Source organism: Leptinotarsa decemlineata, unplaced genomic scaffold (genome assembly GCF_025532065.1).
Source record: "Leptinotarsa decemlineata unplaced genomic scaffold, Ldec_3_MD MMD2_tig00026282_RagTag_RagTag, whole genome shotgun sequence".
In the NCBI taxonomy this organism is placed as follows: domain Eukaryota; kingdom Metazoa; phylum Arthropoda; class Insecta; order Coleoptera; family Chrysomelidae; genus Leptinotarsa; species Leptinotarsa decemlineata.
In genome coordinates, this window is record NW_027412668.1 from 15,642,811 (window position 1) to 15,657,402 (window position 14,592).

At 33.5% G+C, this 14,592-nt stretch overlaps 2 protein-coding genes across 2 annotated transcripts in view; one reads left to right on the forward strand and one right to left on the reverse strand.

The window, feature by feature from the left end:
- Window positions 1–1,441: 1,441 nt before the first annotated feature.
- On the reverse strand, window positions 1,442–9,330 carry RpS9 (Ribosomal protein S9). Its single transcript, XM_023165456.2, has 4 exons — window positions 9,202–9,330; window positions 8,661–8,898; window positions 4,730–4,916; window positions 1,442–1,688 (listed from the first exon to the last, which is right to left on the reverse strand). The coding sequence occupies exons 2-4, from the start codon at window positions 8,881–8,883 to the stop codon at window positions 1,517–1,519; spliced, it is 582 nt and encodes a 193-aa protein (XP_023021224.1). The 5' UTR covers window positions 8,884–8,898; window positions 9,202–9,330; the 3' UTR covers window positions 1,442–1,516.
- A 4,278-nt stretch (window positions 9,331–13,608) lies between these two features.
- Window positions 13,609–14,592, forward strand: part of LOC111509674 (spermatogenesis-associated protein 20) — an 85,985-nt gene continuing 85,001 nt past the window's right edge. The window contains exons 1-2 of the mRNA XM_074179896.1: window positions 13,609–13,999; window positions 14,174–14,413. Coding sequence (XP_074035997.1) covers window positions 13,830–13,999; window positions 14,174–14,413 — 410 coding nt within the window. The 5' untranslated portion in view covers window positions 13,609–13,829. The remainder of the gene's footprint in view (window positions 14,000–14,173; window positions 14,414–14,592) is intronic.

The following is a 14,592-nucleotide window of genomic DNA, read 5'->3' on the forward strand; positions in this document are numbered from 1 at the left end:
TGTATTATTCTAAGTACCTATGTTTTTTTTCAATTTGTATGTTACATTATCCCAACATGTAATGATTCTTGGAATTGATTAATTCATTCATGAAACATTTATAATTTTTCAAGGGACTTTCTACAAGTGTTTGCGGAATTGAAAATAAGCAAAATTAATGAACGATTTTCACGGATTAGTTGGGGTATTGCCAGAAGCTGTGTACTTTTCGGTTGCCCCAAATGACAATTTCTTGTTTCACATCAGATTATAATCACATTTCAGCACATTTAACTTTAAATTTTCACAATCTAGATTGCTTTATAGTTCGTTGGAGAATTAGAACCTCATATAGGTATATCAAAATGCCTCACAAGAAATATTCCAGATATCATACAGCAGATCACTTTTAACCCACTCCATCCCCTTATTCCATACAGAATTAGTAATTGTGATATGTAGAAAGTTTTATTAATGATTTTATTCTTTCATAAACTCTTTAGACAATGGAAGTCTGAACCTCCCAACATCACTTGTCTGATGAGATCTCAATATTAAATCATTCCAAGTAGCATATGATTTTTCCAAAAAAATGTTCTATAATTTTAGACTAAAAGTAAATATAAGATATAGGATTTCATTTAAAGCACATCCATTGATTCCATCCATTTCTTCAAGTTGCCTACTTTTTTACTGGACCGTAGTGCCAGCTGTTTGAAAGTTATTTGCTTCCTATTGACATATTCAAAAAACACTTTGAGATTTTCACTAAAAAATTTGACGAAAACGCAACACGTTTCGCCATACATTGGCTTCTTCGGACGTATCTTTATTTTTTGTAAAATTGTCTAGCGAAATTCTCACATCAAAGCGTTTTGAATAAGTTAGTTATGGATTTTCATCATGTATCGGTCAATTCCATCATATTGCTCCCAGTCCATATAAATAAGGATTTCGTTTGAATTACATATATTTTTTCATAGGTGGCTGCTATATGTATTCGTCATAATGCCAGTTGTCACATATATTTGATGTCCATTGTTTTGAGTTTAATTTTCTGTTTCGTCTATATTCATTTTCCATTCAGTTTTCTTAATATTTAGTTGAGGTGATGGCGTAAATAAATATGATATATTCAAAATATCTGAAAAAATGTTATTAATGTAGATATTGATCTATTTCATTTGATTTCTCAACACGTTTCACTAACACAGTAGCTTTCTTGGTAGTAACTAGTCAGTCCATTCATAATTATTAGAATTAGTTTTCAGCACTTTTAGCTTGAGCTTTCCATTGAAGATCAAACTCAGAAGCAATAACAAAGGACAACTTCTGAAAGTATGAATTTAAATTTTTTTCAACCACACACCTCCAATATCTCTATAATAATCAAAAGGACTCTTGCTCAAAAAATATTACACCCAAAGATAACATTATTTTATTATATTAAAAAATTCTGATGAAAAGTTCTCAACGTTTTATTTTTTAAGAAATTACCAACTAAGATGTTAATTCATTGGTAAGTATAAACCCTAGTTTAATCTTCTTCTTCTTCGGGTGCAGCGGCACCAGTCTTCTTGGTGAGGTTCTTCCTCTTAACACGTCCAGGACGGCCACCACCGAATGGAGACTTCAGTGAGAAGTCGATGTGTTTCTGAGAGTCCAAACGGACAAGAAAAGAGGGAATGTTCACAACTTGTTTGCGAACTCTGAAAAGTAAGAATTACGATGAATTATTATGTGATGTTCCTTCAAGAAAAAGGTTGATATGAGAAGCTAGGTGTTATCAAATATATTGTTGCCTCGCAAGGTACCCATCAAGATTATAAAATCAGGATGGGGCATAAGAGCTGGAATCTTTGCTCTTCGAGTTTCTTTAGCACTGATTTAAACATGGTAAGATTCAACCAGTGACTCTAGACTCGGATATAATTTAATGTCATAAAAAAAAACAAAGAATCAAGTAGCATCAAATACTCCAAAATTTTGATATGCAAATCGTCATTTTGAAAAGTGGCCTTATTTCTTCATAAATAAGGTTTCATCATAGCTATCTTTGAATTTTGAAAAGTAGCTGGTTCTGTACAAATACGAAGGTTTAAAAAACAATGATATTAGTTTATAGAATATTGTTATTAGTGATTTTATCTGGTGAAATGTTAAAAGTGCTTTACATAACTTATTTCATAGATGAATTATGCTGTTAGACCAAATTAGAGTACTACCTAGATAGATAGATAGATAGATACATTTATTTCAACAGAGTATTTTATAATCATTCACAGGAGTGGCAGAAAATTTTTGTCTGAGAAATACGTCAAAAGGAAAATTGTAAAGATATCAAATATGTGTACATATAAATCTAAAAATGAAGCATTCAAAATGAATTGCTTCAAGTTTCAAACACGATTACAAACATATTAAAATGTGCGTCATATTGCGCATGATTACTGAAAGTAGAGATAATTTCTATAAATACATAGCGCAATTTTGAATAAAATTTTGTTTCATAAATTTCCACAGGCCAGAAAATATTCATCAGTATTGTAGGGCTCCAGATTACATAAGAATTTTCTTACAGATTTCAGAAATCTGTTAGCAACGACAATATCTTTTGTTTTTCGGAAGATTATTATAAAATTTCATTCCAGCGTAGATAGTGCTACGTTCATATAGGGATTTTGCATGGATGGGATATGAGAAGTCTTTTTTTTGTCTTGTCTCGTAAATATGCGTTTTGCGATGTATGTCAAAATGGCCTGCATGATTGATAATAAATTTTATCGATTCATATATATAGATTGCTGACACAGTAAGTAGTTTGTTGATCTTAAAGGCTCCTCTGCAGGAATCTCTTGTATTTATATTAAAGATTATTCTGATAATTTTTTTTTGACATAGGAAAACTCTATTAAACCCATGACATGAGCCCCAGATGATTATTCCTTGTCTCATAGCGGAGTAAAAATTCGCATAATATACTGCAACTAGTGCTTCAAGATCAACATTTTTTTTTAGAACTCTCATGGCGTATGTTACCAAGGATAGTTTATTGCAAAGGTTATCTATATGACTACTCCAACTTAAAGTGTCATCAATGTATATGCCTAGAAACTTCACTGAAGTATTACAAATGATTTTTTGATTTTGCATAATTATGTTTTGTGGTGTTTCTATACTGTTATTGACTTTGAACATGATACAATTTGTTTTTCCATCGTTCAGAACTAACTTATTCTCTAAAAAATAATCTTTGAATTGTTCTATTATTTTGCTACCTTTTTTTATAATATCAGGTAAGTTCGCACCTGTTAATAGAAGATTGGTATCATCAGCATAATTGATCATGTGAACAGTGTTTATATCTGCTATAACCTCATTAATATCGTTGATAAATATAATAAATACTACCCTGTGGGACACCCATAGACACATCTAAAGCATCAGATCTTGCCGTTTTGTCTTTTTGATTCAGTTCTACTATTTGCTTTCTATTTTTCAAGTATGAATTGAACCAGTCGTACGATTTTCCACGAATTCTATATTTATAGAGTTTCCATAATAAAATGTCATTATCTATGCAATCGAAGGCTTTAGATAAATCCATGAAAACTCCACATGATAGATCTCCTTTGTCCATTGCTTCTAGGACTTCATTGCTGAGATACATCAAAGCAGTTTCAATTGACTTATTTTTCAGATAGCCATGCTGATTATTAGAAAATATTTTGAAGTTTGAATTTGACTAATCGATTTACCATTGCTATTTCAAAAATTTTTGATATACATGTTAAAAGATTGATTGGCCTGAAGTTGGAAATGTCCGACTTATCCCCTTTTTTGTGAAGTGGTTTCACTATCGCTATCTTCAGTTCATCTGGAAAAACTCCTTCCTCAAAAGATTTATTGATCAGGAAGGTCAAATACATACAATCATGAGCACAGCTTTTCAGTAAGTGTATGGGTACTTCATCAATACCTATCTTGATACCCTCAGAAGATGATGTTAACTTGATGAAAAAAAATGCTTATAGAGACGCAGCATTTTTGTTCTGGCAATGGAAAAGTGTTTTCAATAGAATATTATGGAAGTTGTGGAAGAAAGCCTTAAGGATGCTGAGAGATCTAGTGATCCATGTTAAAAACTGATCAAAAGAGTTGAAAAAGTAGTTGAAATAATAAATTGATAGATGTAGCCGTTACTACGTGGTAGGAGATCTTAATGAAGAAAAGAAACTTTCTATGTTATTTACCACTTTTATTTGTAACTAACGTTACTGCAGTTTCGTCCTATACGGACATTTTGAAACTTATACAATAAAAATATACATTATATAAAGTTTTTTGTATAAGTTTGAAAATGTCCGTATAGGACGAAACTGCAGTAACGTTAGTTACAAATAAAAGTGGTGAAAACATAGAAAGTTTCATTTCTCATTTCTTCATTAGTTGAAATAACCTCCTCCGAGGTAGATCATATCATCATTTCTTTTTGAAAACCATCGTATTTTAATAAAAATCCTACATTTCGATAACACTTCTGTTGAGAGTAATGACTTTTTTGTAACATGTTGAAAAATAGTCAAATGTTAAGAAAAGCAAAAAAGTTAATGAATATATTATTATATAAAATAACTTATTGATAATAAGTACCCTGATGGAGGAACTGAATATTAATCAAAAAATTCTTCTTTTGACAAGATTTTTATGAATAATAATAAATGTATTTAAAAGAGATAACCAGCATTACCGAATGTGTCCCTGTCGTATCAGAACCCTGGCATGATGGATAGATTTTGCCAATCCAGACTTGAAAACCTGAGTTTGGAGACGCCTCTCTAAGAAATCTTCAATTTTGAGACCCAATACATAATCCAGTTTCATTCTATTCTCATCGAGTACTCCAACTCTGACCAATCGACGAAGAAGTGCATTACCTGAAAAAATAAGAATCTGCTTGATTTACTATTTTAAATGAATTAAACCAAATGATTTATTACTGATTCAATTTACATTACGTTTCGGCAACAATCAATTGCATTTTGTTACTGGTGTCTCCACAACATTCGGTACAGACAAAAAAATATTCTATCAGAGAGTGGCACTGGGGCAACAAAAAATTACAATTAAAAACTAGAGATAGGCATGAAACAATCGACTATTAATACCTAAATAACCAGTTAGTGTTAGGAGTACAGTGAAATTATCTAAAAGAACAATTCGTTAAAGCCAATCTCAACTCACCTGCAATGTAGGTTAATGGAGTGACACCAATCAGAAAACAACTACTCCCAACGCCCTTCGTGGTATTAGCCAGGGAAGTTGAGACTGGCTTGAACGAATTTTTTTTCTAAATATTCAGATAATTTGATTTACAGTCAGTCTTCAAGTATGCCCCCTTACTATATGTGAGAATACAGTTTGTGGAGTTCTTTAAATAAATGGACAAATTGAAAGTGACAATATTACAATAGTTTTATTAAATAACTCACTTTAATCGACTGAATTGCTCAATACAAATTGAAAGCATCCATTAAAGTTTTTTTTATGCCATCAATCAAAGGTTCTAAACAATACGAATTTTGGTGTAAATTTAGGAGCCAGTACTGTCTTGTACTGGCCATAGATCATTCTGTGTACTGTACATCTATTTGTTGACTTCACTATGATGTTGCTTCTTTGCCAAGTTTTGAAAAATATTGTTTGTCTTCCTGTTCAAAAACACTTTTCTCACCATAACAAAAATGCAAAAGTTAGCATCATCAGGAGATGACTAAAATATTTCAATCATCTATGATGCCCACTTGGTCAGTGAAATATGCATTCAGAGTCAGTACTTGTGTTCTGGTGTGGAGAAGTGTTTTCAAAACAATGTGAAATATAAAATAGAAGAACAACAATAGTTAACGATTTGTTTTTTGATGCATTACAAAGATAAATTTGCTATCAATATTTACTACCATTTCTTTCATAATTTGTAGGTTCTAGCCAAAAATAAGTACAGCAATCAGGTTTTCGAAATCCAGATTAGTGATTATCTATTTAATATATTTTTAGGTTCAGAGCTTACCAAATATTGAACATATAGAGTACAACTTTACTCTATTTAAAAATAGAAATTACTGGAGCATATTTTCAAAATCTTTCCCAAACCAAAAAATAAACATAAAAAACAGAAACTTTGGTTGGCTAGAGGATTAAAAGTTTCATCAATAAATATGCGATCCCTGCATTATATCCGAAAATATGCAAAAAATGAAAGTTTCCTTAAATATTTCAATAAATACAGGAAAACATATAGAAATGTGATAAGTGCTGCGAAAAAGAAATATCAAAATAGATTTGATAATGCTGATAAAAAAATGAAAGAAGGGTGGAATATAGTTAATGAATTAAGAGGAAAGCAATCTAAAGGAAAATCCACTAACACAGCAATAAGTCCCACAACATTAAACAACGACTATTGTTCAATAACCGCAAAATATGCAGTTGATACAGTCTCGAGCAACAACCCAATTACACATTTGAAGGGTGTTCAAATAGGTCAAACATTTGATTCAATCCCCATTGACCTATTTGAAGGGTGTTCAAATAGGTCAAACATTTGATTTAATCCCCATTGACCTAGAAGAGGTTATTCGAGAAATTAGAAATAAAAGAACATCAGGTATTGATGAAATGTCTGTCAAAATCTTTGAGACACTGTCAGATTGTGTTTTGAACGTTCTTGTCTCATTGATAAATGATTCTTTCGTGAATGGCTCATTTCCTGAATTTTTAAAAACTTCTGTAGGGATTCCGCTCTTCAAAGGTGATGCCATGGATGATCCAATAAACTACAGACCTATATCACTTGTTCCGACCTCCAGACTATCAAGGTTGCAAGTGATGTTAGCGTCTCCAATCAGGCGGATGGCTCTTTTTTGGATGGAATCCAGCAGCTTAAGGGTATGTTTGGGGGAGGATCTTCATATATGAGAACAATACTCCACAGAAGGCCTGATCTGAGCTTTATAAAGCATCAAAAGCTGCTGAGGTGTGTACAGTTTTCTGGTTCGGAACAGTGTTCCAAGCTTTTGAGAAACTGCCTTTGCAATTCCAGCAACATGATTGCGGAATTTTCTGACCTGACATTACATCAGAAACATTTATCTTGTTGGAGAAAACCGATGCCTTGGTTTTTGTGTCATTGGATCAAATCTGGTTAACTTTCACCCCAATTCGAAATTACCTATAGATCCTCAGTAAGATATTCAACCTCCTGCTGCCGGTGAAGATGTGCATCAGCAATCGATGTCCTGGAATCCAAATGGAATGACGAGACAAGTGTGCTGTTGTCAGCAAAGCAATATATTGGATTCTCGGTTTTTCCAATAAGTTGTTGATATACAATTAAAAAGGGGTTGGAAACGATATGGATCCTTGGGAAACACCAGCGTTGATGGTGAAAGTATTCGACAGATATCTATCGACGGCCACTTGCAGGGAACGTTCTTTCAGGAAGCTGAAGAGCCATACAAAAAAATGATCCAACAAGCCATAGTATCGAAGTTTGGCCAGCAAACCCTCAAGCCATACACGGTCAAAGGCCATAGAAATACCAAGCGAAACAGTTCATGACTCCATATTTCTCGATTGCGGTATTCCAAATATGGGTGACATACGTTGCCTGTTGATCTTTTGTTTCTGAAAGCCATATTGATGATTGCTCAAGATGTTGAAGCCTCACAAATATTTGAGGATATTACGGCTTTCACCATGATTTTTTATATCACTGATAGCAAAGCGACTGGTCTAGTTATTTTGACGAGTTTTCTTGCCCTTTTCGGGAATAGGCTGAACGCGAGCAATCTTCCAACAAGATGGAAACACCCCTTTTTTGTAATACAGGTTGAAAAGTCTGTAAAATACTGATGCGAGTTCATTTGCGCACTTTTTAAGTATGATGACGGGCACTTCATCAGGACCAGAGGCCTTGTTGATCTTGAGCGGTTTCAAAATTCGCCTAACTAGATGCTGTCGAAAAGTAATTCGGACAGAAAAAAAGGTTCTTTACTCAGCAATACAATGCCTAGTGTGTTGCCTATTCACGTTACTAACTATCTCAAGTCGTAAGATAGTCAACTGTCTAACTAATCCTAAATTGCAGAGTTTTTAAATGCGAGGGATTCTTTCTAGAGGTTCAGGAGACATTGGATAAAAATGTCAGTTGTAAGTATTTTAATGTATTCATTAATATATATTACATGTCATGAATGGAAAAGGCACAACTCCAAATGCTCATAATAATAGTTTTGTTTCTTTAAAATAATTTGAGAAATATCAGTACTATCAAAAAGTCGTTTAAAAATAGCTTACAAAGGAAGTAAACTATTTTGAATGATCACAACACATGAAGCTAGACACACTGTATGAACATCGTAACTCTGATTTTATTATGGGGCATGCCCTATATAAATAAACACTCTTTAAAAATGTTTCAGTCAAAACAAGGAAAGAATAGCTCTCTTCAGATATTTCATTGTTCGAAGTTTTTTTCATTTCATTTATCAGTGATAATAATCTGTGGATAATCTACACATCTGCCTGGGAGTTCTATTAGTATACATAAAACCTCAATGAAATTGAAAGGAAGTAGAAGCCTCACACTATTATATTCTGAAAAAATTAAAAATAATTACCTTGAAACAATCTTTTAGGTTCTTTCTCATCTAAAGTAAGCAGTTCTCTAGCAGCTTTACGGATTTTAGCGAGAACATATTTAACTCTCCATACTTCACGCTTGTTGCGAAGTCCGAAAGCACCAATTATTTTCAACTCCTGATCCAAACGTGCTTTTTCATAAGGACGCCTGGGAGTTACATATGTCTTGGAGTGAACCGAAGGAACCCTCCCGTTTACCATTTTGGCGAGTGGTCACTACAAAAGAAAATGAAAACATTAAAATATAACTGACCGTTTTGAATAACAAAAACTTGTATACCGAATTATTCAAACTGGTTAGGAGTTTCTGAAAATATATCTCGCACTGAATACAAGGTTTTCAAAAACATAACCTTAAAGTAGAGGGATCTCTATCCGCAAAGATTTTAGTCATCTTTAATATTATTTTGTAAAACATTATTTCAAAAATTTTTTTTTAAAGGAATGTCTTTGACTAGGTATTTATTTAGCAAATTTCTGAACATTTGTAATTCCTAAAATATAATAAACTACACTCACCACTTCCTTCACCTCTGAAACTAAAATGAAAGATTACATGAAACGAAATCACGAAACATAAAACTTACAGCTTCAAATTTTAGCACACACCATCACAGATAGTATACTCTGTTTTTAGTTCTGTGGATGGTCTTAACCACACATAGAACAATCGGAAGGATCATCATAAATATACCACTGCCGCAAGATAACAATGCAAAATCCTAGCAAAACGAAGAAAAAAATGATGAAAAGACATTTATCAAATATTATGTGTGCAATTTTCACAATCTTCATCTGGAAAAACCTGTATTGAAAGGATTGATGACAAAAATGATCTGTCATTTGGATAATAATGAATCGATAGTTGAATGCGAACCAGTTTTCAGGGTCAATTATTTTGTATTTGTGAGAGGTAGATAAATTTATGTAGAAAAAATGTTTTCATTTTTTACCTACAATAAGTTATTCGTTGAAATCTTTTTCTCAATGTTTTCTTAGGTTAGTTTTTTTTCCAACACATTGCTTTGTGAAAGTTCACCGTCTAGATATGAAGTCTATCGGAAATATCAGAACTGAGGTGAACGCCGGAATGAAAACTGAATCGTTTTCAAATTATAGATTATTTTCGTCAAATATCTTTTTTCACAATAGTCATTTCAAAACAACTCTTATGAAATGAACATATTTCGTAAAAATTTCATATATGTCAATGTTACCTTGTTATAACGAACACGCTAAGAACATACAAATATCTCAGTTTTGAAATATTTTGATTTCACCAAGTATAATTTTTGCAAGTACAAATTAAACTTTGATCTCGTCATTATACTAAATTGAAAATTCTGAATTTGCAAACCTTATAAAAAACGTAAACTTGCACGTATCTGTTGCATAATTTTTTTTTATATCGCTACTCTGTATAACTGACCTTCTATAGTGCCAGTTGTTATATGTAGATGAAGTTTTGGTACACTTTAAGATTTGCTAGGAATCCTAGGGGATCGAAAATCGACATCACCACTTCCAAAACTTCTCTTTTAGATGGTTTTCGTCCAGTATCTAATAGACTTTCATCTATTTTATGGAAATTGGTTTTGAAAGTGAATGTGTCGTCTTTAGGATCGCAACAGACACCTAATATTCTTTCGTTTGTCGATTCATTTTCATAAAAATGTTTTTGGCAATCAGCTAATAACCTATCATCTACATCCTTTAATATATTTGAATCATTAGCTATTCAATTACAAATTTCAAAATTTCCTTTACTAGGTATATATATTACATGATTTATAATCTGTGTTACTTCTTCTGCCGTATCTGTTCCTCCAAGATAGTCATCCATGTAGTGAGCGTCGATTATATCCCTGCTTTCGGGTAGTATTGGCTGAAATCTCGAGCGTTTCTATTTTTTGCTTCTTGTGCTAAGCAGGGACCACAAGTTGAGCCGAAGAAAAAAAATAACAAAAAAACCTTTTTATTTTTTGAATAAATAAAAATTAAAGGAATGAAAAAAGAAAATAACAAAAAAAATAACAAAAAAACCTTTTTATTTTTTGTTATTTTCTTTTTTCATTCCTTTAATTTTTATTTATTCAATTATTATATTTTTACTTGTAGGTTATTTCACTATCATTTCATTTCAGGTTTATTGTTGCTTAATATAATTGTTATTTTCAACTATCCTTTTTAATTATTCTTTTTTACTTGTTTCAGGGATTTCAAATCATTTTATATAGTAGACAATGGAAGTCCGAACTAGTGAAATTCTTTCTGCTCAATGTTCAGTTTGTATACTAAATAGTTATTCTTGTGCAACCGGTGCTAAATCTGTTATTGCTCACTTAACAACTAACTTACGTCACACAAAGAATATGATTTCCGTTTTGGTGTTTCTTTTTTTGCACGAGGCTCTCGCATTGCATACAGACAATATTCGATAATAAACGAATGTTGTCATTTTTTTAACCATTTTTTGGTTGGGATATGTCAAATAATGAAATAATATAAATCTAGTTTCAAAAACTTCATTTATAAGACTGAGATAAAAAAAATTATCATTAAAAACATAAAAAATATCCCCTTTCATAATGTCGGTCCACAAAGACCCCTAGATACCAATTTTGAATGAAATCATGATTTCTAATCGAAAATTCGTTATATCGGACCTCACAAACCATACCGCTTGTTTATCAAATTTGAGAATAAATCACAAATTTCTTCATCTGATTTTATGAAGCAAAGTTCATTACTTTCAAAATTAATATTTATCATTGTAATGAATTAGTTCATATGAAATAATTTGATTTTAACCCAGTGAACCACGCGCTTTATTATAAAGGCATACATAAATGCAAATCTAGTAGGTGTTAGAAAAACTGGCCTCATTTCCATAATCAGTAATAATAAATCAGATTTCTTGTAGGAACCATTTGAACAGAATACATTTTCACCTGAAATGATTTATTTTACAAATATGCTATCCCTCCGATTATCAACTAAACCAACCGCCACTGTTTTATGGTCCAACTTACTTCCCGTAACCAAACAAAGTTATGCTGCCTCTAATGTAAGGATGCAAAAGGCTTTCTCTATTGTCTTTTGTTCCTCTGAGAGTGAAAGGCAAATATTTTTGATATTTGTGGATTGAGTTCTCTGTCGGTTGCATAGATGAAGTCTTCGTGAGGGAGGAAATTATTGTTATTGCCCTCACTTGTCCTCGAAGCACAGTTGTTGAGTCTAGCAATCCAGCGATGCATTTGTGGAGCACCATTGTATATGGTGATGTCTAGTGTTGAATCACAAATGCGTTGTGTTTGGACTCTGGTTTTCAACTAGCTGCCTTTAACTGAAAGAGGACGAATGTCGATGGCTTTGCGACTGACCACCTTGGGGGGGGAGTCTCGTTTATCTTCGATATTCGATGACAGTTCTTTGCCAATTCCACTTCCCGCTGTCTGTCCGTATGTATGCTTAGATCTTCAAAACTACGGAACGAATTTTGATGCAGGTTTTTTTTTTTCAGTAGATAGATTCATTCAAAAGGAGGGTTAATATGTATATAACATGCAAAATATAGTAGAGAAACACTGATAATTTTAGAAGTTAATTGTTAATTTACTTCCAATTAAGTACCTTGAATATATTGTGCATTCAATATAGATCAATATGGCTTTTTACAGCATGTGATTTAAATGAATATTTTCGAAGATATTGGGATACAGATTTGAAATGCAGGGATATAGCGATTGAGGCACTACCGGCCGAGGGGCGGCGGCGCGTGCATATAAATAGCACGTCGCCCTGTCTATTCAGTCGAGGAATCGGCGAGTTTTTGATAGCGCGGAAACTCACGAAAATCCGTTAGTTAGGAAAGCTAGACGACCCCTTCCGATATAGAAGGCCCCGACACTGTCGAATGAGGCCCTCATGTTTCCCGTTAACGGATGAACAATTTTTCTATCCATCCCACCCGGCCCAGCCAGGTAGGGGTACACCGTGAAGGGCGGTACTGATGTCTGAGGACAGTAGATGAACAACACCGATTCTGGCCCAAAATCTCATGTATTTTCTTATGGAGCTAAACTTTTTGCAATTTTTGGTTCAAACAGGACTGGGGGAAACGTGTAACGTCATCAACGCAGAGGATCGTAGCGATTCAAGCGTGGAACTCGGCCCCCTTAGTATTCCCCCTCACATATCAGCCCCCTTTAGTACTCCGCCCTTGGCCCCCTTGGGACCCCTCATCACCGCTCAGGCCCCCTTGTCACGTGTTTCTAATTAAAAAAAGTTTATAGTTATGAGAATCGAACCCACGACGTCCGCGTGGCGAATGATGGGTATTTACAGCGTAAGTTTTGTCGGGATCGAAATTGACTCATTTTATATACTTGACCGCATTTTTTTGATTTCCGTAGAATGTAAGGGAAGTTGTAATCATAATTATCATGTTGAAGATAGGAAAATATACTTATATTTGGGAAAGAATTAATATTTCATATAAAGATGTGTATGTGTGAGTAAGAGCGAGATACGCGTGTGACGTAATCGGGGCAAAGAGAGATGGAGATGATATCGAGGGATTTTGGGCCAGAATCGGTGTTGTTCATCTACTGAGGACTTTCATACCGCCAACATCTTCTTAGTCATGAAACCCATGTGTCTCTCTGACGAAAACTCAGCTACAAGGGTAAGGGAGCTGGACTCCAAACTGATGAAAACGAAGATGACAGGAACAAAAGCTTCGCCCTGTAGCGCTTTATGAATACCAGCGGTCGCACGCGTTTATATGAACCACATAACATGTATATTTAGTATCAGCGTTGCACTCGTGCGGAGTCGGGGCGGCTCGCTAGTGATTGTATATTCTTCACTCTCCTATGCTCAAGGTCTACAAAAGTTTCTAGTTAAGCTGGCTTCCTACCCACAATCCCCTCTAATTTGAAAAAAATATGTTATGATGTTTACAGTTGCAGTCTTGTGTATTGTGGTTGACTTTCATTGACCCTACTTTCACTTGTTTTCAAATATTTTTTTTAACTGCTACTACTGGTGTCTAAAAAAAGTCAAGGTCAATACATAAAAAACCTTTGAGTTTGATGTTCTTTTAGCATTATATTTGTGATGGTGTATTTTGAGCAGTGTTAGCCATGCTTTCTTGCCGAGGAGTACAGAATTCATCCATCCTTCAAAATATATTTCGAAGAATTTCTAAATGGAATGGAGATTTGCGTGTTTCAAATAATTTTGTTAGTACACTGAATTTTTCTGCGAAATCTCTAGAACCGGATGGGACACTATATTGGACTGCAAGGCCCAGGTCAGTATATTTTTTTTTTCAATTTCAATCATTTATTATGTATACATAATTTTTGTTTACGTTTTATCTGTCACGTCTACCTAACCTTGTTTTGAAGGTTGTCATCATATCATAAACACAATTACATTTCAATGACTTCATATTATTTCCTGGATTAAACTGTTTAAATTTTAGGTCACGATTATTTGGATCAACAACCGATTATAATAAAGAAACTTTAAAAAATATGGCAGGTGCCAGTTCTTCTAAGGAGCCCACCAAAACGAACCGTTTGGCACTAGAAAAATCTCCTTATTTATTGCAGCATGCCACAAATCCAGTTGATTGGTTTCCTTGGGGCCAGGAAGCATTTGATAAAGCCAAAGCAGAAAACAAATTGATCTTCTTATCTGTTGGATATTCCACATGTCACTGGTAAGGGTTATGAGTAATTTCCTTGAAAATTATTGAATTGTGAATCAAATTATCTACAAGTTATGAAGGTTTTATTCATATATGAAAAACCTTGCCTGGATTCAATGTCTTACCTAGAAATGCGCTTATGTTAAACATATTGGAATAAAAAAAAGTAATTCTTTCATTTAAACAACTTG

Coding starts and splice junctions, on each gene's coding strand:
- RpS9 (XM_023165456.2), bottom strand. CDS start 8,883: ATGGTAAACGGGAGGGTTCCTTCGGTTCACTCCAAGACATATGTAACT. Junction 4,917..8,660: donor ACCTAAAAGATTGTTTCAAG/GTAATTATTTTT, acceptor TTATTTTTTCAG/GTAATGCACTTCTTCGTCGA. Junction 1,689..4,729: donor ATACGACAGGGACACATTCG/GTAATGCTGGTT, acceptor CTTACTTTTCAG/AGTTCGCAAACAAGTTGTGA.